The 22,376-nt window shown below is 36.4% G+C and overlaps 1 protein-coding gene and 1 long non-coding RNA gene across 2 annotated transcripts in view; one reads left to right on the forward strand and one right to left on the reverse strand.

Annotated features, from left to right (window-relative positions):
* Nucleotides 1-8,305, forward strand: part of LOC148224750 (uncharacterized) — a 38,366-nt gene extending 30,061 nt beyond the window's left edge. Inside the window, exons 3-4 of the long non-coding RNA XR_015801328.1 lie at nt 754-794; nt 6,886-8,305. This is a non-coding gene — a long non-coding RNA (uncharacterized LOC148224750). The remainder of the gene's footprint in view (nt 1-753; nt 795-6,885) is intronic.
* TRPC6 (transient receptor potential cation channel subfamily C member 6) overlaps nt 8,247-22,376 on the reverse strand; it is a 79,384-nt gene continuing 65,254 nt past the window's right edge. The window contains exons 8-12 of the mRNA XM_014886600.2: nt 22,000-22,195; nt 20,531-20,734; nt 14,404-14,487; nt 11,903-11,978; nt 8,247-11,102 (exon numbers count right to left, since the gene is read on the reverse strand). Coding sequence (XP_014742086.1) covers nt 10,951-11,102; nt 11,903-11,978; nt 14,404-14,487; nt 20,531-20,734; nt 22,000-22,195 — 712 coding nt within the window. The 3' untranslated portion in view covers nt 8,247-10,950. The remainder of the gene's footprint in view (nt 11,103-11,902; nt 11,979-14,403; nt 14,488-20,530; nt 20,735-21,999; nt 22,196-22,376) is intronic.

Here is a 22,376-nt window from a genome sequence, read left to right on the forward strand (position 1 = left end):
TGTTGTTTTGACAATTTTGCTTGGCTGATTGTTACTTGGTTGTTTTCCCTGGCTGGGAAAATAAACAAATACTGTAAGTTTGTGGTGTTTAGGTGAGAAGGAAGTGATTAATCATAGATATAGAAGATATGCATAAATAATATTTCACAAATTCACCAAGGGAAAAGTGAAAAGTGAAATCTTTGAAGATTTCTTGCATCCATTCTGGAACTGAAACCAGAGGCTTTGTAAACATGGTCAGCCCAGGATCCCAAATAGTTGCTTTGTTTAAATACAGGTAACACATTCAATTATTGAGGCTTGTAAATGAGTTTACAGTTATCCATAATAACCAAAGACTTATCGAATTATGGAATATTTTAGTTTTGAAGGAAGTGCAATTGATCATTTGGACCAGCCTTCTGGTCAAAGTTGATCCAAACCCTCTTAAGCTGTCTCCAAACTGTCTACTCAGTTTTTTAAAATCTGAAAAGATTAAGACTACACAGTGTCTGTGATCAGCCTTTGCCAGTGTTTGAACGTGTCCAGTGGGAAAATACTTCTCCTAATATCTGACCCAGCTTTACTGCCTTGCACCTTGTGTCAATGTGTGATCAAGATCCACAACTGTAAATCTGAAATGATTTCCACAGCCTTTGAGTATTTTTACTGCCATCATAGTTTCACTTGACTGTCTGTTTTACAGGAAAGATTGTATGGGAATGCCAAGTGCACTGTAAAAATCATAGTTTCACTTGACTGTCTGTTTTACAGGAAAGATTGTATGGGAATGCCAAGTGCACTGTAAAAATCAGGTAAGTTTGTGTCTGTATGTTTACTAATACATAATACACGTGTTATGCACATATAATATTTGTGTATGTATAATACATACGGATGTATAGCATAGACATAAACATGTATGTGATGGGTGTACATTTACAAGAACACATGTGTAAGGATAGTGCAAAGCCTGTGTGTTTGTGTCTGTGTGAGCCTTTTGCCAGCACTTCTCAGTGAGATGAGAGCACAGGTTTGGCAGGACTGTGCACAGCCAGTGCATCACTTGCTTTTTAAGCAAACCCAGGGCATTACTGCCCCAGCGTGGTGGATCGTGCTCTTGCAAGTTCCTTGAGAATTGCAGATCTAGAATTCACTGAGTTTTTTCTCACTTTGATCCTTAAAGCTTTACCATATTGATACAAATTCAAACAGAGTTTTGTTCTAATTTTCACATCAGTTTCCCTGAACCTCAAATAATAGGGGTGCTATTAGACTAGGTGGCTCCAAAAGAGACATAATGTACTTTTTGTTTAAGAAACCATACACAAAAAAACATACACAAAAAACCATACTGCAAATGAATATAATCTTGTTGGAAGTGGTGCCTTCCTGGTGATTTCCTTTGGTTTGGTCAACCAGCTGGCTCGTGCCTGGAGAGACCTCTGGGAGGTATTAGCTCCACTCACGTTGCATGTTCCCACAGGCCCATATAACCCAAAGCATGTGCACTGGGATGCTCTGGGCATCATAGCTCCCTTAGATGGCTGCCATTCTTGCACCTGTATAGCTGATAAGGCGTTACTGGATCTGATTTATAGGCTTTCAGACCAATCTGTTTGTCCCGAGTGAGCCATGTGAAGTCAAATGACAGTACTGTGGGCATTGCAACAGTACTGGCCAGGAGAACATCATATTCCTAGGTCAGGTCCATATGCACTTTAGCTGGGAATAATCTCGAGCTGATTTTGAAGGTGTGTATGGGCTCAGTCAGCCTCCACTCCTGGATTTTTCTTAGCACTTTCATCCAAACCATCTCAATAGGAGGCAGGTTTCAGCTGGCATGAAGGCTGGAGCTCATGCCTGCCAGGCAGGTTACAGGCACAATGCCAGGAAGATGGAGATCATGACTGCAGAGGCAGAGAGAGCCACCAGACCATCAGGGGCTCATGAGTTTTATTTATAGTGATGCCCAGCCGGGACATCCATTGCATTCAACTGCTGTTACAGCTTGAGGGTTAAGATAGAAAGTAAAATATGAACTCCGATATAGGGCCTGAATTTTATGGGGCTGCAACCTGCTGCAGGGGATTTATCTATATTAGAGTTCTTTACAGCTATTTGTAGTGCTGAAGATAACTTTTCCCAGCAGAAACTAGGCTTTTGAAGTCTGTTTGTAATACTCAAATCCTTTTATACTGTAAGCAAGAAATAAGAATGAACACAGTGGTTCTAACTTCCATAGTTTGGTTTGGTCAGATGAGTGAATTTCTTTTGTGTTTAGTCCCGGTTTTGTAGAAAGATTTTTGAAAACTTGATGCAGTAAATTGAATTAGTCATATCTTAAAAAATGCACCACACAAAGATAGGTCATTACTGAATCGATAAATCTATTTCCTAATTATTAATTCAAACCTCTGGCCACAGTATAGAGTTTATGTTTGCCAAGGCACTGCTGTGGGACACTATGGTTTTCAAGCTCACTCTGAAGTGTTATTAAGAAAAAGGGTAGAAGGAATGTGGAAAATAAAATGTTGTTAAAATATTTGCTTTATTGGAAAGAGAATGATACTTTATGCATTTATAAACTCAGTTAAGACATTTACAGGGGTGAAGTTAGCAGAAGATAGAGTTTAATGGGTCTTCTGCAGACGGTGAGTGTGCAGCAAGAGGGAATGTAGTTCTCATAAACTGAAGAAAGTGTGATTTATATGCTTCTGGGCTATAGCAAATCTCTTTGATTCAGACAGTAGTTTGTATAGCGCTACAATGAAAATCATTGTTGCAACTCAGCTAAGTTGATGAGAAGTTGCCAGTGTTTCTTTTCCTATTGTTCACAGGGGGATACCCCCTACCAGTGGGCAGTTTTTTGTCTAGGAAATAATTATGTGTTTAACTCTCCGGATATATCTCGTGGACCATAAACCTCAGAGTTGCTAGAAGCTGTTTTCCAGACAGCCACAGCTACTTCAGCTATATTGGAACTATTCTTAGGTCTTGTTTTACAACTTTTGGGTCCAGAAACTTAAAATAGTCACTGAACTTTGTCATTAGAGATTTTAGGCTGGTTTTTGCTGGGCTCTGGGAGCCTTCCCACCACTCTGTAGGGACTTCACTGCAACTCAATCCCCATTGTTACAGCTCCCTCTTTTCCCCCCTTACCTACCAGGTCACCTGAACTAAGAAACACCTGAGGTTTCATTTGAAGACAAACTTCTCCAGGTTGTTTTTACCTTTGCTATTAGATAGAATTTACTTTAGACAAGCAACTACAGAATAGGGCGCATATAGATATTTTTCAGTCCCATTATAAAGTTAATTAAAACTGCTTAGTGGTACAGGAAGGAAAATTCTGGAATTGATTAATTCTGGAATGGATTAATTGGAGAGTCTGCAAAGTCTGGAATAATAGCTCTTCTACAATGTATCCTGTGAAGCAAACACAATTTACCTGCTAGAAATTCCAAGTTCTCTTTGCTATAATCTATTAAAAAAGATGGATCTCTAATACCATCTGTCACCCTCTGATCTGCATCCTGGGGTCTGCAGATACACAGAGAACTTTATCTTTTGCTGCATCATGGTGTTCATCGCTCATTGAGGAATCCCAGGATGACAAACTCTTGTCTAGGAGCTGTTGGCTATGCTAGAACACCACCATAAAATTTATAGACATTGAAAATGATGACTTGAAATATATTTATTTTAGTTAAAGGTGAATTCCTGCCTATACCAACTATGTAAACCAAACCTAAAAATAAATGGGTAACCTTAATTATTTACTTTTCAAAAGAAGTGTTAGATGACAGGAAGGGATAAGTAAGCAGAAATAGTTTACTGGGAGGCATTATGTCAACCTTGCAGTTCCTAAGACTGCTTCCAAATTTTTCAAGTTTTTTTTCCAGAATAACTGGAATTATTAGTGGCAGAGCTACTGCAGTACACTGACTGCAGTTCTGCAGCTCAGGTACTCCTCTCTGTATAAAATCAACCAAAAGAAACATAGGCATTTGAAGTAATTTAAAGCAAGCCTGACAACAGGAGAATTTTAATTCTTTTCAATTATGTGTAACTTCATTGACATATTAAGCTCCTAAGGTAACCCCTAAGGACCATGGCATGCCACCCTCCTATGAGATGACATTGGAGCAGGGACATGCACATACCTCACTGGGATCAACGTGGATCCTGTCCCCAAAACAATCTCCTTCATATCATATTTTGGCTGATGATTAGAAAATTTACCTGTATTAAATAAAAATATTTTGGTGTTTGCCTACTGCAACAATTTAATTTGAAGTTTCATGAATAATAATTCTGTTAAGCTGTTAAATCTCCTGGAACTACTGGGTTTTATAGTCTTAAGACCAGTGTCATGGGGATTAATTTGTAATATTTACAAATTATTTAAAATCTGAATCTTACAAAAGTACTCTGTTTGAAGCTGTGAAAACATCTGCAGAGCTGACAACTTGGAATATTTTTATGTGCAGTTGCCAGCAATCCTTGTTAGCTCAATACTCCATGGAGACCTCATTGCTGACTTTTAAATAGGGGATGTAAACTTTCTCAAGATCTTGAACTACAATAGCTTGGGCCAAGGTTGTGCCTCCATTTAAAGCAAATATGTACCTCTGAAACAACATTCAGAGTTTTCAGAGACTAGGAGGGGAGCCTGGATAGCTTACTGTAACGTGTTCTGTGGATATTTAATCAGAAGGGACAAAATTTGCGGACACACATGGAACATTCATCAGTGAATACAGGCTAACTTGCAACATTAGAAGAGCCATAGGCACTTTGGGAATGATTTTATCTTTATTTCTTTCCAGACTGATATTGAGAAATATTTATTGGTACAGCCAGGGTTGTTTTTTAACACTTTTGATGGTACTAGGTCAGTGGCCTGCAGGGCAAGAGAGAAGCCTCAGCTGAAGGATTGCAGCCACTGATATTGCTGTACCAGGCAGTTTAGCTTCCTCAAATAAAGTGTGATGTCCACTTAAGAGGGAAGTAACTCACAGAATTCTAAAATGATGCTGACAGATTCAAGCATGAGGTCATTTCTAGAAGAAACATTTTCTTTTGAGAAACAGAATCACCATGTCAGGAGAGGCCATATATGCTATAGCACAACCACTTAAAGTATTCTTGATTCTTTTACTGCCAACATGATTTGATAGCAACCTGATATTGTATCTTATCTTCTGTTCACCAGAAAGACTTGCCCATGCTGTATGTATTTAAAAATATCAGTGACTGATATTTCTTCATTCAAAAGTGAGGAAGTGGTGACCCAGCTGCAGAGCCTCAGTTTACCATTAGGAGACAGGGGGTCTGAATAAATTGGGCTACAGACAGGACCGAGTCAGTGAGTGTCTCAATTGGAACTCTTAGAACTACTGTTCTAAAGAACAAACCCATAGCAGTGCCTTTGAGTGAAGACATTAACTCATGAAATCCCATAGGTTTTCTCTATTGAAGTTGATTCCATCATTGGAGTTCTGGTAAAGTACACAAAATCTCTGAGAATAAGAAAATACTCCTTTTGAGAGAGAACTGAAGTTTTCTCTTTAATTCCTCATACTACTTATTTGAGCATGTTGACATCAATTTTCTCCTGGCATAAATGAAGAAGCTGAAGAACAGACTTGAGCTGGTTTAACAAGGGTCATAGGAAAATACATTTATTTGTATTTGAGAGTGAGTAGGTTTTGCCTACAAACAAAAAGTTTTCGGACTGGTTGTCACTTTATTTATGCCCTTTACCCTGACATACTGCCCTGAAAATCTACTAGAATATACTTGTTTATAAAGCACAATTAAATATTAAAATGGTATAAAAGTGTTCATATATAAAAGGGCATAAAAATATTGCTATTAACATTGATAATGATTTATCTACTGCATTTTGCTTTGCATACAATATGAACTGATCTTCTTCACTTACTTTGATTGGAGTTCCATTCAAGGGGCAAAGTGCAAATATCAAGGAGGTGAATCACAGAACATTCAAAAGCTTAAAACAAAACCAAATTCTACTGAAATACAATTTCTTGGGTAGAGAAAGCACTGAACATTTTTACTTTTTGATCCCTACTGCACTGTCATATGGTGACAAGGACAGAAAGAGGAACAGGAAACTTGGCTTTTTGCAAAAATTAAAATAAGAGAACAAATGAAATATTTTGCTGTAACTCATACACCAGGGAAGAACAGTGTATGGGATTCCCTGGCCTTCTAAGAGCATGGAGCTTAAGGTACACAACTCAGCCTCGATTAACTTGTCTTTTGATATGAGATTCTGAAGCACAAGTAGTTTTCCAAGCACAATTCACTTTGTGAATTCGATTTTCCACAAGCCAAATTAAAATTTAAGCAGGAACATAATTACTTAGATAGATTATTTACACCAGGCAGTTTCTAACAAATTTTGAAAAGCGTTAAATATTTACATGAAAAAGTAGCAATTTATACTATGAGGACAATTTCTTCTGTTCTGCAAAGGAATACATTTGAGGATTATATGGTTTGTGATGTATTAATTATAATGTTCAGATACAAATTTCAAGCCGAGGGAAAACTCTCAAGAAGCAAATGCAAGATTTTGTTGTACTAAACTGCATTTTGGGACGCAGCAGTCATGAGAACATGTTCTTAGAAAATTACATGATACAGCTGCTATAGCCGAAGTACTGCCAAGATCAAGCTATGTGTTTTAAGCTTTGAAAACATTGAAAATATGTGCTCACCCCAATGTACTAAAACATGGGATAAACTCTTTATCATAAAGGTCCTGGTTTGTCAACAATAATTTAGTTGTTATATGCTCTGTAACAGATTTTTTCTCACGTTTGTGATAGATTTGGTTAATTTTGGTGCGGTTTTGTTTATGCCTACCCACAGTAACACTAATGAAGAAGGGAAAATTGAAATATTGGTGCAGAGTAAAGAAGAAGCCTCCTCATCCATCATCCCTGGGGGATGGGCTGGATTCTTCTGAAGGCAAGTTAGATCCTGCCCCTCTCAGTGACTCTCCTCGTCAATTCAAGCATTTCCAGGGAGATGATAATTTGTGATGGTTCATTGGCCTTGCCGTGTTCAGGAGCTGCAGTGCTGATTTCTCACAAGCTGGGACTTCTCACACTTCAAAAGAAATGTTGCTAACAGCTACAGCAGCTTCTCCAGAGTAACAGGAGATAAATGGTCACTTCTGCTGTATGACTCATCTGGGATACTCGTCTACCTTAAGTTGACACAAAATCATACTTTCGACCATTTCTATCCACTGAATACAAAGAAAGACTGGACAAGCTCAGCTGCATAAGTCTTCATGGCTGTCATCTAAAATCAGATGAATCTGTAAATGCCACTTCTAAAACCAGTAGCATTCATTGGCTTGGCCTGTCAGTGCTCTAAAATATGGTGAAATGAAGCAGATTTTTACCTAGAATGTCAGAATTTTCATTTTAAATCCTGTAGGTTTTTCTCAGCATCTTTCACCGTAAATCTTGGGTACCTTGGGCTTGCATTGCATGATTGGTCTTTAATAAAATTTCCATGATGTATAAAGCTTTTTCTCAATATTTAGATGTGATTCCGTTTCATCTAGAATAGTTTTAGGAAACCTTGGACATTGATTTGGGGATTTTCTTACTTCATTGTCTTATCAGAAGTTCTAAAGTCCTTCCATAACTTTTAGTGAAATACATTTGAGTGAACACAAAGGACATTCTCTAAGGGATGACAAAATCTACTTACCATATTTCATAATTCAAGTTTAAGAAATACTTAGGAAAAAAAAATATATAGAAGGAATACTTCACAGCAAGTCTGGTTTAGATGTGGAAGCTGCTGATACAGAAACAGAATTGCTGAGCTCAAGTAATTAATAAGGTTTAAAGAAACCATTAAGTATGTAGCAAGACTATCTTGTTGTCCTAAAATTAACAAAAAAAAAATCTGTGAATACTTCCTCATCAAATTATTGTTTTATTAGAAACCAAAAGAAGAACTATGTAAGGTGAAAATTATCTGTTACTGCAGATGTTCTGAAACATCTAGCATCAGACACAGTCACAGGAGACAAAATACTTGGCCTTGAGTCTAAGTAAGTATGAAAAGACCCTTGTTCCTTCTTTGAAATTATTTTTTTTTAATATTAGTGTTGTTAGCAAATAGAAGTTTATTACCATATCAGTCTTCCAAGCAGGAGCAAAGGTTCTCAGTGAAATACCAAAATGTTCATACAATGGATCACAAAGGCATTTTTAGTCTGTAAATTAATTTTTTTAATCAGGATAATATATTTGGTATTGTGCTCATTTTAAATACTACATTGCTTGTCACACTACATTTGGCAATAGACCTCTTCAAATATATTTAACAAATTGTTCCATGTTTATATGAGTAATAACTACATATAAAATATCTTCAATGATTAAAAAAATCCGTATGCATTTTCTTCATGAAATACAATATATACATTACGTTCTTATAGTTTTAAGGTACATCAAATTTTGGGTTTAAAGAAATTCACAGTGTACATTTTACCTCTGTAATAAAAACCTTCACTTTAAAAGTGCCTGGATCTCAAACTGTGTAAATGTATTTCCTTTCACTGGGTTTATGGAGAGTGAGGGTTTACCATCAACAAGCACTACAGCAGATCCAAATTGTGTATTACAATGACCAAAAATTAAGACTTCTGATTACTGAAAGTGAGCATTGACTGTCCCTGTTCCCTCAGATTCTGACCAACAGATTCTCTGAAGAGCTTCTCTCAGATGGAAGATGTTCTTTCAGCAGCATGGCCTCTAACACAGCCATTCAGGGAGCTGAATGAGCTGCCCACTGTCTCAGAAAACCACGCCCAAAACACTCAGGTGGAGCTCCAATGCAGAGCAGTGGCCAAGGGAGATGGCCAGGAACCATCTGGGAGCCAAAATGCAGTGAAGTGACTGTCACACTGCCTTCCAGCCTGAGGTCACACCAATTGCCTGTGCTCTACGACCTTTGAATCCTCACTTCCCTTCTTCCCCCTCAGAGGAAGAACCCTTAGAAGTTCCTAAACCCTGAGTTCACTACACCTGAGGCCCACAGGACACACATTGTTCCCCATGCTCCATTTCTGGCTAAACTTCTGTGCCAAGCATTTCCTCCAAAGCATGACAAACGCTTACCTCCACCTGTCTCCAAGTGATTTCAAAACCTATTCTAATATATGTTGTTTTTTCCCTGAAAATACACAGTGATTCCATCAACAACTTTTTAAAAAAGAACTATCAATAAACCCAGCTGGAAATTAATCCAGACCCATTAAAAATAATCTCCAGCCTAAAAGGGAGAGGCAGAAACATTCTAATACATTCCACAGTAAATAAGTTTCACAAAGCTGATTTTTAAAGCAATTAATGACAAGCCTTTTTAAGTCTTGTTTCCTAAAGTCTTTTACAGGTGTGTTTTACACCTTGATGCCATCTTATAATTTTTCACAGCCCTTTCACCGATTTTAAAAAAAAATCTTAAAGAGAAGAAGAGATGCCCAAGGTAATGTATGTTTATAACACTTCCAGAATTAGTGGCTGTCCAATGAGAGAAACCCAAACTACTGTATTAACCAAGGGGAAAATTACATGGAATTTATGCTGTTTCTGTCTGGAAAGACAAAAACCAGCTGATCATCCTGCATGGACATTGTTACACAACAAACAGCCAGACAGAGCATGGGATATCTCATCTGCAGTTTAACAGAATGAGACTTTTAACTACTGCAGTGGGCAGGGTGAAACTGTTGGAGCTTTCCTTACCACATGGAGTGAAGATTCTTTATTAAAAGAGTCCTAAAGAATGCAGCACAAGAGCTGGGCTTTCACCAGTGGAAAAAAGGCCAAGGGATGCAAATCCACAGATGAGATTTAATGTTTTTGCAACAAGATTGTTTTGTTTGTTATCTATATGACTGAAGAAAATTTAATCATTTAAACAGGTTTAACATAGAGAAACATGGTCCCCCATGTATGACATTCCCAGAATTCAAAGAGAGATTTGCACCTAGCATTTTAGTATCTTCCACTTCAAATAAAAATGTTACATTCAAACCCCTAACCTGCAGTTTTGGAGGTTCAGTTCAAGACATAAAAGCTGGAGAACTTGGGAATTCTGAAACAGATTGTCATATCAAGGGTTAATTATTTCGGGTTAAAGGTTTTCTTCCAGCCTCCCAACCTCAGAAACAGATTTTTAATAAACTTGATGAAAAGCATTTCTATCTTTATGCACTAACTCCCATTGGAACCTAGGTACCTTGCAGGATAGTCCAGTGCTGACAGGGATCAGTAGGGAAAAGTCCAACACAGTGCTCTGAGTGTCCTGATATCTACCTCTACATGGAAACCTTCCTAAGTTTATTTTAATATCCTACACATTTTTAAGAAAGGCAGTTAGCTTTTTAAAATTTTTTTGCTAGTTGGGAATGCTGGAAAAATTAAATAGCTTTGGATATATGTATATATAATAAAAGCCTGGATTTTTCTCCTTTGCTTCACTAAAATATATGTAAGAATACTTACAAAAGGAAATTTGCAGAAAATAAACAGTTAACATAGGAAAAATTTAGATCTATGTTTTTAATCTTTCTTGAATGGACTTATCAAGATTGCACTGGAATTCTAAAAGAGGTAAATTGAGTATTTAAATTATCTCAGACCAACTATTCTTCAGCAGGTAAAGAATAAATGTCTTTAATTATCTCAGGTCAACAATTCTTCAGCAGGTAAAGAATAAATGTCTTTACTGAAGTAGTCTGGCCTCCCTACTGCAGACCTAGACGATTTGCCACTGTGTTTTTTCAATAAAGAATTGAAATTATTTAATTTCTGAATCTTTTTAAGAAATGTGAGCTAGACTTGAGGAAAACAGAAATATGGCTTTAAGTGAATTGTTAACATTCTGATGCATATCTTATTTCGGTTATCTCTTGCTTTCTTCTTCCTTAGAGTCAAGTGACAATTTTTCCCCAAGTTTCCTTATAAGTTCTGCCAGATCTTCAGAATTCTGAGATTTTTCCTCAAGGAGTTCATACCGGAGACTTGAGATGTCCTGTTTAATTTCCTTCAATTCACCTGTAACAGATTTTAAAAGATCACAATATTAACAAACAAAAGAAAAAAACCCCAATAAATCAGCATATCCAAATATCTCACAAGTATCATGTTTTTTTTTTTTTCTGTATTTCTTTGTTGAAATAGAAGAAGTAGATATTCTGCTGCTTGTTGGTGAATCATAGGATAGTCTGAGTTGGAAGGGACTCACAATGATCATTGAGTCCGGCTTTTAAGTGAATGGCCCACACAGGGATTAAACCCAAAATCTTGATGTTATTAGCACCATGCTCTGACCAGCTGAGCTAACCTCAGTGGAATGGTGCCTTGGGGACAGGAATATGAAGACACAGTTCAGGAATCATATAAATCTGAATGCAAAAGTGTGAGAGACCACAAGTTCCTAAAATTCACATAATCTTTTTAATGAAAGATGCTGTTCTGCAGCAAGAGAGATCACAGAATCATAGTCACTGGATCATTTAGGTTGGAAAAGACCTCTAAGATCACTGAATCTAGTTATTAATCCAGCAATGCCCAGCCCACCAGATCCTTAAAAAAATAGATGATCTTTAAGGACCATTCCAAACCAAACTATTCTATGATTCTATTACTAGATGTAGCAACATGTTTTAAAGCTCGTTGGATCAGTGATAATTTCTGATGGGAGGGAAGAGACAGAAATCCCATCTTCTCTTCTATTGCATGCTAATTTTACCTCTTGCACTTGTAAACTTGTCAAGTGAATTAAGTATTTTGTAAATATGTAACCAGTTTGTTTTGATTCTCTGAGGAAATATACAATCCATCAACATACTCACCTTCATTGACTTCATCACTTTCCTTATCTATCTGAGCTTTCAACACATATCTTTTAATAAGACGTTTCATTATTTTCTGCAGAGAAGAAAGAAAGGAAAAAAAGAGTTTTCTTAGTTGGACTAGTATTGTTATGACATTTCAAAGTAAGAGCTCTTGTCCTGGTTTCAGCTGGAAGAGAGCTCATTTTCCTCTAAGTAGCTGGTATAGTGCAAATTTTGGATTTAGTATGAGAATAGTGTTGATAACACATAGGTGTTTAAATTGTTGCTGAGCAGTGGTTACCCAAAGGTGAGGACTTTCCAAGGCCTCATGCCCTGATGCTGAGAAGGTGCACAGGAAGCTCAGAGGGAGAATGGTTGGGACAGCTGGCCAGAGGAATATTTCATACCATAGAGCATCATGCTCAGGATAAAAACTGGGGAAGGCTTGGCCTTGAGGGGTGATCATTGCTCCTCTATCTCTCCTTTTCATTACTACTACTGCTACTACCACTACTACTATTTTTTTAAAAAATTTATTTAAATTAGCGAAGTGTTATTATCTCAACTCACAAGTTTTTACCTTTTACAATTCTCCTCCTCATCCCATGCAGTTAGAAGGGGCAGTGTGAGGATGGTGAGTAAGCAACTGTATGGTACTTAGTTGACAGATGGGGTTAAATTATGACACTTCTATTGCATTCAGATACTTCAGTGTAGGACTTGACAGGCTAAAGAAATTGAATGTCAAAATCTCTGCTTTCATCTACAGGTGATATTTAACCTTTATGATTCTGCATACATATATATATATATATATATATATATTTATACTTGAAAGCTAGAGAACTAAAGGCAATCTTATTAATTTTATAATTGATAAGCCTTAGCCTACTACTGGAGCCTGTAAGAACTATTAATACAGTTGCACCTTTGATCTCCAAGTAAATGAAGCCATCAGGCCTTTATTGCTATCCAAAGATGATCATGACCCTGCTTAGCAGTGCTAATTCCTAAACCCTTTTGTTGTCAGTTTATTTGAACCTATTTTGATATATTTGCTGAGTTATGTTTTCCCAGGGTAGGGCTTGCTTAGAGAAAATGGGATCCAAAATTCTAAGTCATTTAAGTATCTCAGCTGGGGCTCATGTAATCAAACAAAGATACTTTCTAATGTAAATATACATATCCGTCACCTTTATTTCCTCCTATGGATAAAATGAGCAAACCTGAGAACACAGTTCATCTGAGACAACTAAAACTGATCAAATAGCTCATGCCACGAGAATGACCAACCTCTCTGCTAGTAATAAGGGGAACCTAGACCAGCAAATTTATTGTGAATTTTGCCTTTCCAGGAAAAAATGAATTCTGGCTCTGATTCTCCCATTAGTTCAAATTACTTAAAACAGAACAAGGTGTCCAAGCTTGTTTTAGGATATATATTTCTGCCTTTGGGTTTAATATTTCTGCAGGGTGTAGTTCATGACAACACAATACTTTTTCTTTTCCATTTCAAGATATAAAACATTCATAGATTTATATGTCTGCTTTTGTCTCCACAATAATAGAGCTGACCAGAGCTGGTTTTGAGGTGAGTCACCCCAAATTAGTGGTCCCAGACCATCCTACAGTCATGCTTGCAAGGTCAGCAGCTGTACTGTTTATTATGATAATCCAATAATGTTTCAAATACAAAGCCATGCTATATGTTTATGGGGTAGATTTTTAATCTTAGTATTTATCCCTGCATCATAATGAAATTGGCTGTGAAAAGGTTAGGGAGTTTTTGGAACAGACTCGTGTAGACACTGTGTAACATAAAAGTGGAGCGGAGCCAGCCGGCCCAAGGGAAAATCTCTTTTTCTGTCTTGTGGTCAATAAAGTATACTCGTTTTCTGTGCCCCTTTTCATTCAGATTGTCTTTTTATATTGCCCAGGCAGCTCTTGCTTCTTCCTCTCCACCCACTTTGTAGTATTACAAGAAGAAAAAAGCAGTCTCTGGACCAGAATAGCTGAGATTTATGTGGACTGTACTGGGTCTCTTTATACTTAACTGCACAAAGGCTCACTGCAGTTGTTTAAGAGGCAAAGGAAATACAGACTGCATTGATAGGGTGAAGGCTGACAGATACATGCAGTGCTTGAGGCATTTGTATGTAGAGGTGTGCCACAATAAACTGATCTGCTTTAGCAAATGGAATGGGAAGATTTTGGGATTATTTTTGGTTTTCTCAATTCACATTGAGCAGTTGAGGACTCAACTCTAAAATTGGAAACATTTTTCTAAAGTACATTAATATATTGTACTAAAAAGGTACCATTTAAGAAACAAATAGGAGAGAAATATACCCTCAAATTGTACTGCAAATACCTAAACCATTTCATTTATTTCTGATATATACAAGGTCTGTAGATTTATTCTTGATTCATAATGTATAGCATAAATTCAAAACTGTCCTCATGCCATCAGTCTGCCAGTTCTACTACTTGATTTAATTTTAAAATAAACTGTTTTTTACCTGGTATTGTCTTGGAGGATTGTTTAAACTGTTCAAGTGGATTTCATCTGAGCTTCTTATACTTGATTGCTTCCTTTGACCAAGCTGAAATAGAAACATTATTTATAGTACAAAATAAATAGAAGATCCGTATGTATATCTCAGGTATATATATCCTATGACAGAAAACCTAAGGCATCACAAAATGGTGAACTGAGACTCAAGTTGAAGGACAGGGCTGCAGTAAGAGTGAACAGAAACTGTAAAAACAAATGGAATTACTTTAGATAAAGAGCAGGGACAGTTCAACAAGTAGCAGTGCAAGAAATATAAATCATGATGGATCTGGATGAGGAATAAGTGGAACTGTCAATAAAAATCCAGTTCCCTGGAATTATACATGGTCTAACAAAATTTTTACTGTTTCAAAGGACGAGACTATCCGTGCAATGTCTCAAATCCTGTGGGATCGTTTTGTATTTCCATTGAACCTCTGGTTTGTGTCCTAATATATTGAGCATCTACTGATAAGCAACTGGAGTACTTTGAAGCCTCTTAAATACTCTGTGGGATATGCTGGGATATAATTTGTTTGAGACAAAAATAGGGCAGGATTCTATGCTTAGGCAGCTGTACACTGGGAATAGTTTAAATACTATTAGATTCTTTTTAGCATTGCACAGAATCACAGAATGCTTGTGTTGGAACAGACACCTAAAAACAGGTAGTCCAATGCCCCTGCCATTGGCATGGACACCTTCTATTAGATCATGCTTGTATTTTGATACAAAAATTGATTAAAGATAAAATATATTCATTAGCCATTAATACAAAGTGTACACTGAACTTAGGAATTTTTTGTTCTTTAGAAAGATTGAAAAATCTATTTGCCCATACTTTAAAAAGAATATTATTTATCTATCCAGACTATGTTTTTATTTGACTAAGAAAAAGTAATGATAAAAGATAAATAGTGTAAAATATATAAAACAATATTTATCTTATATATTAATCTACATGTGGATGTATGTATAAATAAATGCAAGTTATTATTTTTTCATGTTGGAATAAAGCTACTTCAGATACTTTGAATATATATTAGAAAACATAATCTTACCAAAATGTTTTAACCTAAACTAGGTATCTGATTTATAATAAAAAAGAATGGCTATTGAGTTTACACAATCACTATGTAAACACAATGCTTTTCAGGATTTTTGAATTTACTATACTCTCTCGGGCCTCATCTATAACACTGGGTTAAAAGAGGAAAACAATCTTCCTGCTATTTCAGCTCCTGCATATCTCATGCAACACTTCTGGAAATAATAGTTAATATATATATATAAATAATGATATATATATATATTATATATATATAATGATATATAATATATTAATATATTAATATTATTATATATATTAATAATATTATATATTATTATATATAATATATAGTTAATATAACATAGTTTGCAGCAGCAAAGGGAAGTTGCCTTGGATATTTACTATGTATTTTTTACATATTTTAAAAGCACTGTGTCACTCTGGTTACCAGTTTCAAACTTATCTTACATTGGTTCAGCTCAAAAGTTAATCCATTGCTTAATTACAATTTGATTTTCACTTGAAATAGCAAAATTGGTAATATGTGGTGAGATGAGTTTTGACTCTGCAAAATTGTAAAACCAGGCTCACTGTAACACCTTTATCTTAACCTTCACCCTCCAGCACATTTTTAAAGATAATAATGTAACTTTTAATTAGCTACAGAGTGCACCTTGAGAGTTGGTAGGTAAATCAGAAGCAAATCAGATCTTCTTATGCACACCAGTAACAGGATACAGATCCATTGTAAATTGCCGAATGACCACTTGGTGGCAGAGACTGCCAAGATTTCATTATAACATCTACTAACGTTTTAAAACTCTTTAAGCTCTCTTTAAACTTCCTTTAAGCTTTCTCTTTAAGCTTCCTTCCTATGGGTTTTTTTCTTTCTCCAAAATTACTCCTAGAGTACACTCAGCCTGTCACATTGATGACTGACCTAGAATTAATGTTTTTAAGTTAACATTTATTGAACGTGAGTAACCAGAGGGAAAATTATGTAAATTAAATAAAACAATGATATAAATCCCCCCCAAAAATAACTCTTCTCCTAGAGTGTTCTGTGAAATATGAAATTCAGGATATGTGGATCATTGCTCTTTGAAAACACCTTCATCTTTAAACTTGCCTCTCATTTCATTATTCTCTTGTACTACTTAAAATTCAATGCAATCAGAATAGTAATGAAATTATTGTAGCGGTTTTGTTTAGCACTTTATTCATGTCTTAAATCAGAAGCTGCTGTCAACTTGAAATTCCAAAAAATTGTACTTTCTTGAATCAGAAGGGAGGGTTCCCAGAAAGTGGCTCAGTTTGGGCTCCTTTAACCAGATGTCACTTTTGAAAATTTCACAAACACTGTTTTACACTAGGAAAGTTAAAGTTAACATATTTTGCTTGTTTGAGTGAGAGCTTAAAGGCAATAAATAGTTGTTCCTTACTTCTTTTCTGAAGGGCCATGTTTAAAGAACAAAATTTAAATATATCATCTCTCACTGCTGATTTTTAGCTTAGGAAGATGAACAAGTTCTGGGATACTTGAGCAATAAACTTTCTCAATCCCAAGGCAATTTTTAAATGTAGAATAGAAGTTCAAGTAGGGGTATTTTTAAAACTCTTCTTTTTCTTCATTTCTTTCACCCTTTTATTGGTTTGAGTTTTTTACTCCTTTGATGTTTAAAATGCCAATTCTAGCCTGAAACAAGAAATCTACGGATTTTAATCAACAGCCTGAAAGAAAGCACCTTCATAGTCTTTAGTATTGTATTTAGATATGTCTCAGGAAATTAATTTCTGGTATACTACACTTTGAACACAGCTATGCAAATTACTTGCTGTTTAGCACTGACAGCATCTGGCTTCGTTTTCTACTAGCAATAATCAGGGCAGAGCTGGATTTAGGAGTAGAATTTCCTTCCTTCTCGCTATAATGCTTGTCTTCACACTCACTCTGAAGCTGCTGCTGCTTTTGCACTGAGAAGATGCAGGCTCTGCAGCAGAACAACCCACAGGCTGGGTCTGAATCAGTAAACACAAGTGTGTGTTAAGATTTTTGGGCACTGCAATGCAATGTCTTCCATCAGTAAACCTTTACTGTCCTCCCAGGTAGAATTTGCACCAGAACAACTTTCTATCTTCCTAGGCACAGTCTGGCAACTGGAATGCTTTGGGGACAAGAGGTTTCCTATTTTATGGGGAAAAGTACCTGAATAGGGACAAGCCATTCCTAAATTGGCTTCATTACCAGATAAGCTACCCACATTTTATTAGCACGAAGACAGCCATCAAGTCTTGGGCCTGGTCTTGCCAAATCGTTCCTGATCTTCCCACAGCTCATTTTGTTTATAGTAGCTCCCTGCACAGGTAGCTCCTTGCTCAGCAGTCACAGCAACATCAACTCACTCAGCACTAAATGAATCAAAAGTCAAAATCCAAAAAGCCTGAGAGTGCCCTTGAGAAGATGTCATGACAGCCTCAACAATAATGAATAATCAACAGTGGATCGAAAGGTAAAACAAAACCACTTTAGCTACTTCTTGGAAGTGCACAGCATAGCAACATCTCAGATTCTGATAAAGTCAGCTCCACGGCATGTGGTAGCCCAAAAGGTAAGTAAAAATGTAATCATCTGCCAGTATCTGCTGCAAAACCTGAGAAATTAATAAATACAACTCAGACGTTTTACGTTTTTCAACATAAAAGCTTTTTTTTTTTTTTTCTAATTTGATATGCAGTTTTATAGCTGCTTTGGCTGGGGAGTAAGCATATTTCATTTAGGATTAGTTATACTAAAATCTGCACTGAGTGTAAAGCATTAATATTTGAAGACTTAAAATTAATTCAGAGTTAGGAAAAAATCTGATAAACAATGTTTGCATCCCTACAGCTCTCTTTCAGAGGGACTGCTGTAAAAGCTGACAAACCTGTGACTGTTTTATAATTACCAGTTGGTAATTATTACACTTTGCACCCTTCTAGAAAGATGCTAGAAAACATGAATTGCTAGGTTTGAATGGAATGATAAAAATACATCTTCTTTCCTTAGGGTGTATAAATGGGATTTACAAGAGTAACTGTTTTATGGGAACATAAATTTCATGCTAAAAAGTCATTAAAACAAGCTTGTAACCTACTTATGTGCTTTTCAAATTCACAGAGTAAGTCAGAACCATTTGCTATTTTCCATCACCACTCAATTTTAAGTTTATATGCATCTCCTCAAACGTGCAATATTTTACTGGTGACTTTATCACTCACAAAGATTTTAAAATCAGGTTGCATCAGGCTGCTTGATGAAAAATTTTGCAAATGTCAGATTCATTAAAACCCTGAGCAAATGCAGTGTCATTTCTGTCAGGTCTTAAATACATTAGGATTAAATTTCCTAAATAAAATGAAATGAGATCTGTAAAACACTAGAAAAATTACTGGTAATAGAGATGGATATCTGATACTAATAACAATTTTGACTTTGTTGACAGTGCTTGTAATACCTGTATTTTTTTTCATAAACTGTCTAAACTTACCTAGAGGCACCGGATTTTTCCCTAAAACTCCATATTTTTTCGTTCTAGGATTGTGGGCATTTTTTCTCTTTTACAATAAATGTGAAAAATGTGCTGCTCACATGGTGACAGAGAACTGACAGGTGCACGTAAATTCTTTACTGGTCCCCAGTCTAATGACTAATGGCTCCTGACTACAGACTTAAGAACTACTAACCTTGAACAGGCCTCTGCTAAGACCACAGCCCATTTTAACAAAGATCCTTCCACACTTAAATTTCCATTGAAGAAAATTTTATTTTGCCACCATGACAAGTTCTAACTTACTTTTTTTGGTATGTTAGCACACGCTCACCTTTCTACTCCCTACGTGTGATCAGCTGCCTTGCACAACTTCCCCAGCTAGAATAGTGCCAGTCTTTACATTTCCAATACCACCTAAGATCCCATGTTCTTCTAAAGCAATTGATTTGGTTTATACCAAGACAGTGCAGGAAAAATACATTGACTACAAATGCTTTAAGCAAGTGCAATGTATCAACTCAAGTGCTTTTTACTGAAGCTATGTAAGTAAAACAGGCAACAAAATATTTTACAATAAAAGCAAGGGGCATTTTCAGTGGAAGCAGAGACAGGCTACCAAGGGGATCTTTAGAAACTGCCCAAGCATGTGAGGGTGGCATTAGGAAAGACATTTTGCCTTAAGCTGACATTTGCAAGGGCGGTAAGAACTATTGCTACAACAGCAATGTATGGCAGAAAAAGGAAAATGCAGGCCTATTGCTTGGAAATAGGAGAAAGGGATTAAGGTGGGAGTTGGATAAAGGTAAGAATGAGGGACTTGATGTCTTTTTTGCTCAGGCTTCAGCAACAGGCTCTCAGGCCTCTGTGCTTAGTGAAGGAATTCGAGGAGACAGGAAGAACTTGATGCAGGCAAGTCCAGAGTGCTACATCCACAGGTAGCAACATCTGAGAGAGCAGGTGCACCCTTGCAAATATGCTGTCATCTCTGAAAGACCACGGGTATTGGGAGAGGTCTCCAAAATCAGGAGAAAGGCAAATGTCAGATCCATCTTCAAAAAAGGTCAAAATCATGTTTCGAGCAACCCTGGGTCACTCAATCTCCCTTCAGTAAGTGGCAAAATAATGGAATGAAAATTCTTGGAGCATATGCAAGAACAGATGGTGACTGGAAAAAGCAGGTGTGTATTCATGAAAAGCAAAATCTGCCTGACCATCTAGATGGCATTCTGAGATAAAATGACTTGTAGATAAGGGGAAAGCAGGAGACGTCACTGGACCTGAACTTTAGCAGGGATTTTAACTATTGTATTGTATTGTATTGTATTCTATTCTATTCTATTCTATTCTATTCTATTCTATTCTATTCTATTCAGTTCTCCCACATTAGTGATTGACTTCAGTATGAATTAAGTATGTTGAGAAATTCATGAGTAAAGCAGGGCAATAATAATGAAGTTAAAATTGGCTTTATATTCTAAAATTAGCAGTCAGCATATACAAGATAAAATTACCTTGTTCATCTCTGCATCTTCCTGAAAGCTTTTCTTTTGGCACAAAAATGGTTTAGAAATACATTTTTTGATTCTGATTAGGAGATACAGCAAAGATTTTGGGCTTGGAACTAAGTTGAAGGGTACTGGAAGAGTTCTCCCTTCTTCAAAGTAAGAAAACCAAAGTTTAGCCCTTGCAAATTTCCATTCTACATCAGCATCATCCTGTAAAACAGAAACAGAGCAGTAAAGATACTGTTAATACCACTTTGACTATTGAAGATGCACTAGCTAAACTTTATGTATGTTTTAAGTGTAATTGAATGAAGTAAATCTCAAAGAGATCAAGATCTATGAGCAGCAAAATTCCAATAGATGTAATTGTTCTTATTAATCCATTTTAAATAATGCAATTGCAGAAGAATAGAATGGATTTAATTTAAACACAGGTTAATCCAGAGTGAGTGCTAATAGTCTGCAATGCAGGATCACAATGACAGACTCTATTACTAGTCTATAGACCCTATTACTTTAAACATGAAGCTGAAAAAGTTTAAGAGATTCTTACCTAATTCCTTCCATTTGCAGGAATATATGATTAAATCAGATATATTATCATCACCATGGTTTATGCTTATAATTTATTATCACCAAAACACTCACTTTATTTCTCCCTGTAAAGTTTGAGAGTTTTCTGCAGAAAGGACTGACATCAGTTTGAGTTCATGACTCAATACTGCTTTACTTGTTTTAAGAAGCTGTTTTGTCAAGTCATTGTATTTTTAATTCTCCAAACCTGATAGATTTGCCTTGTGGCCTCCTGATCCAGAAGAATGTGACTGTCCCTAGACAATGTGTTGCTCTTACTCTTGACAATGTTACGGCCCCAGTCAGAGCCCAGATTGTGGGACCAAAGTGGAGCCAAACCTGAGTTTGCTGCTTTGGCAAGAGCATCCCCCAGGAAAGTCTGGGATGGCCCAGCTCCTGAAGATCTGATCACTTTTTTTCCTAAACACTGAAAATGATTTAGCCCTCTGTTTTCCATGGAATGCAAAAGGTCATGCAGAGGTCTAGAGCAACACTTGTTTCAATGAAAGAACTCAGCATGTTGGAGACCTGCCTGCCAGGGGGAGGCACAGGAAAGAGAACACCCTTGCAGCAAGGACACTTCTCAAATAACTACAAATGAGGCAAATAAAAGATTCACAAAGTGACACCATGTAACCCATACTCTTCAGGAACATAACACAGCTCACCTGCGGTTTCTTATTCGTCTGGTCCTTACTATTGCAAGCATATGTGGCCAAGTAATTGACAAGTATTTTACAATAAAAACGAACAGTGGAATTAATATTTTCTTCTAAAATATTCCAAAAGCTTATGTGGAACTTGTCTTAAATCAGATGCCAACAAGAAAATTTTCCAGGAGCCTGAGACAATTAGTTGTAACAGTAAATAGGGTGATAGTTCATCATAAATGGGCTTTTTACCTCAATTTCCTGGAATGAACTGTTGATCATTGCGATAAGCATGTTCAGCAAGACGATGACCATGGTAACATTATAGACTCCATAAAGAACATAACCAATATTTTCAATAAATTTGTGTTTATAATTGATAACAACTGACTTAACTTCTGAGAGTCCAAATATAGCCCAGAACAATGTTTTGAAACTTTCTTCAACACTAAAAGGAGAAATTGGACACATGCATATGTTATTGAAGAAAAAAAAATATATATTCTTATTGTAGAAATTGACAGTTATCATTTTCATACAGTATACATATTTTTCCATTATCATAATGTTGATCTTCACTTCAGTGCATAGAAGTATTCTGTCTAATTTCATAGGTACAGGCTGTTCCA

The sequence above is a fragment of the Sturnus vulgaris genome, chromosome 2 (genome assembly GCF_052056855.1).
Source record: "Sturnus vulgaris isolate bStuVul1 chromosome 2, bStuVul1.hap1, whole genome shotgun sequence".
Lineage (NCBI taxonomy): Eukaryota > Metazoa > Chordata > Aves > Passeriformes > Sturnidae > Sturnus > Sturnus vulgaris.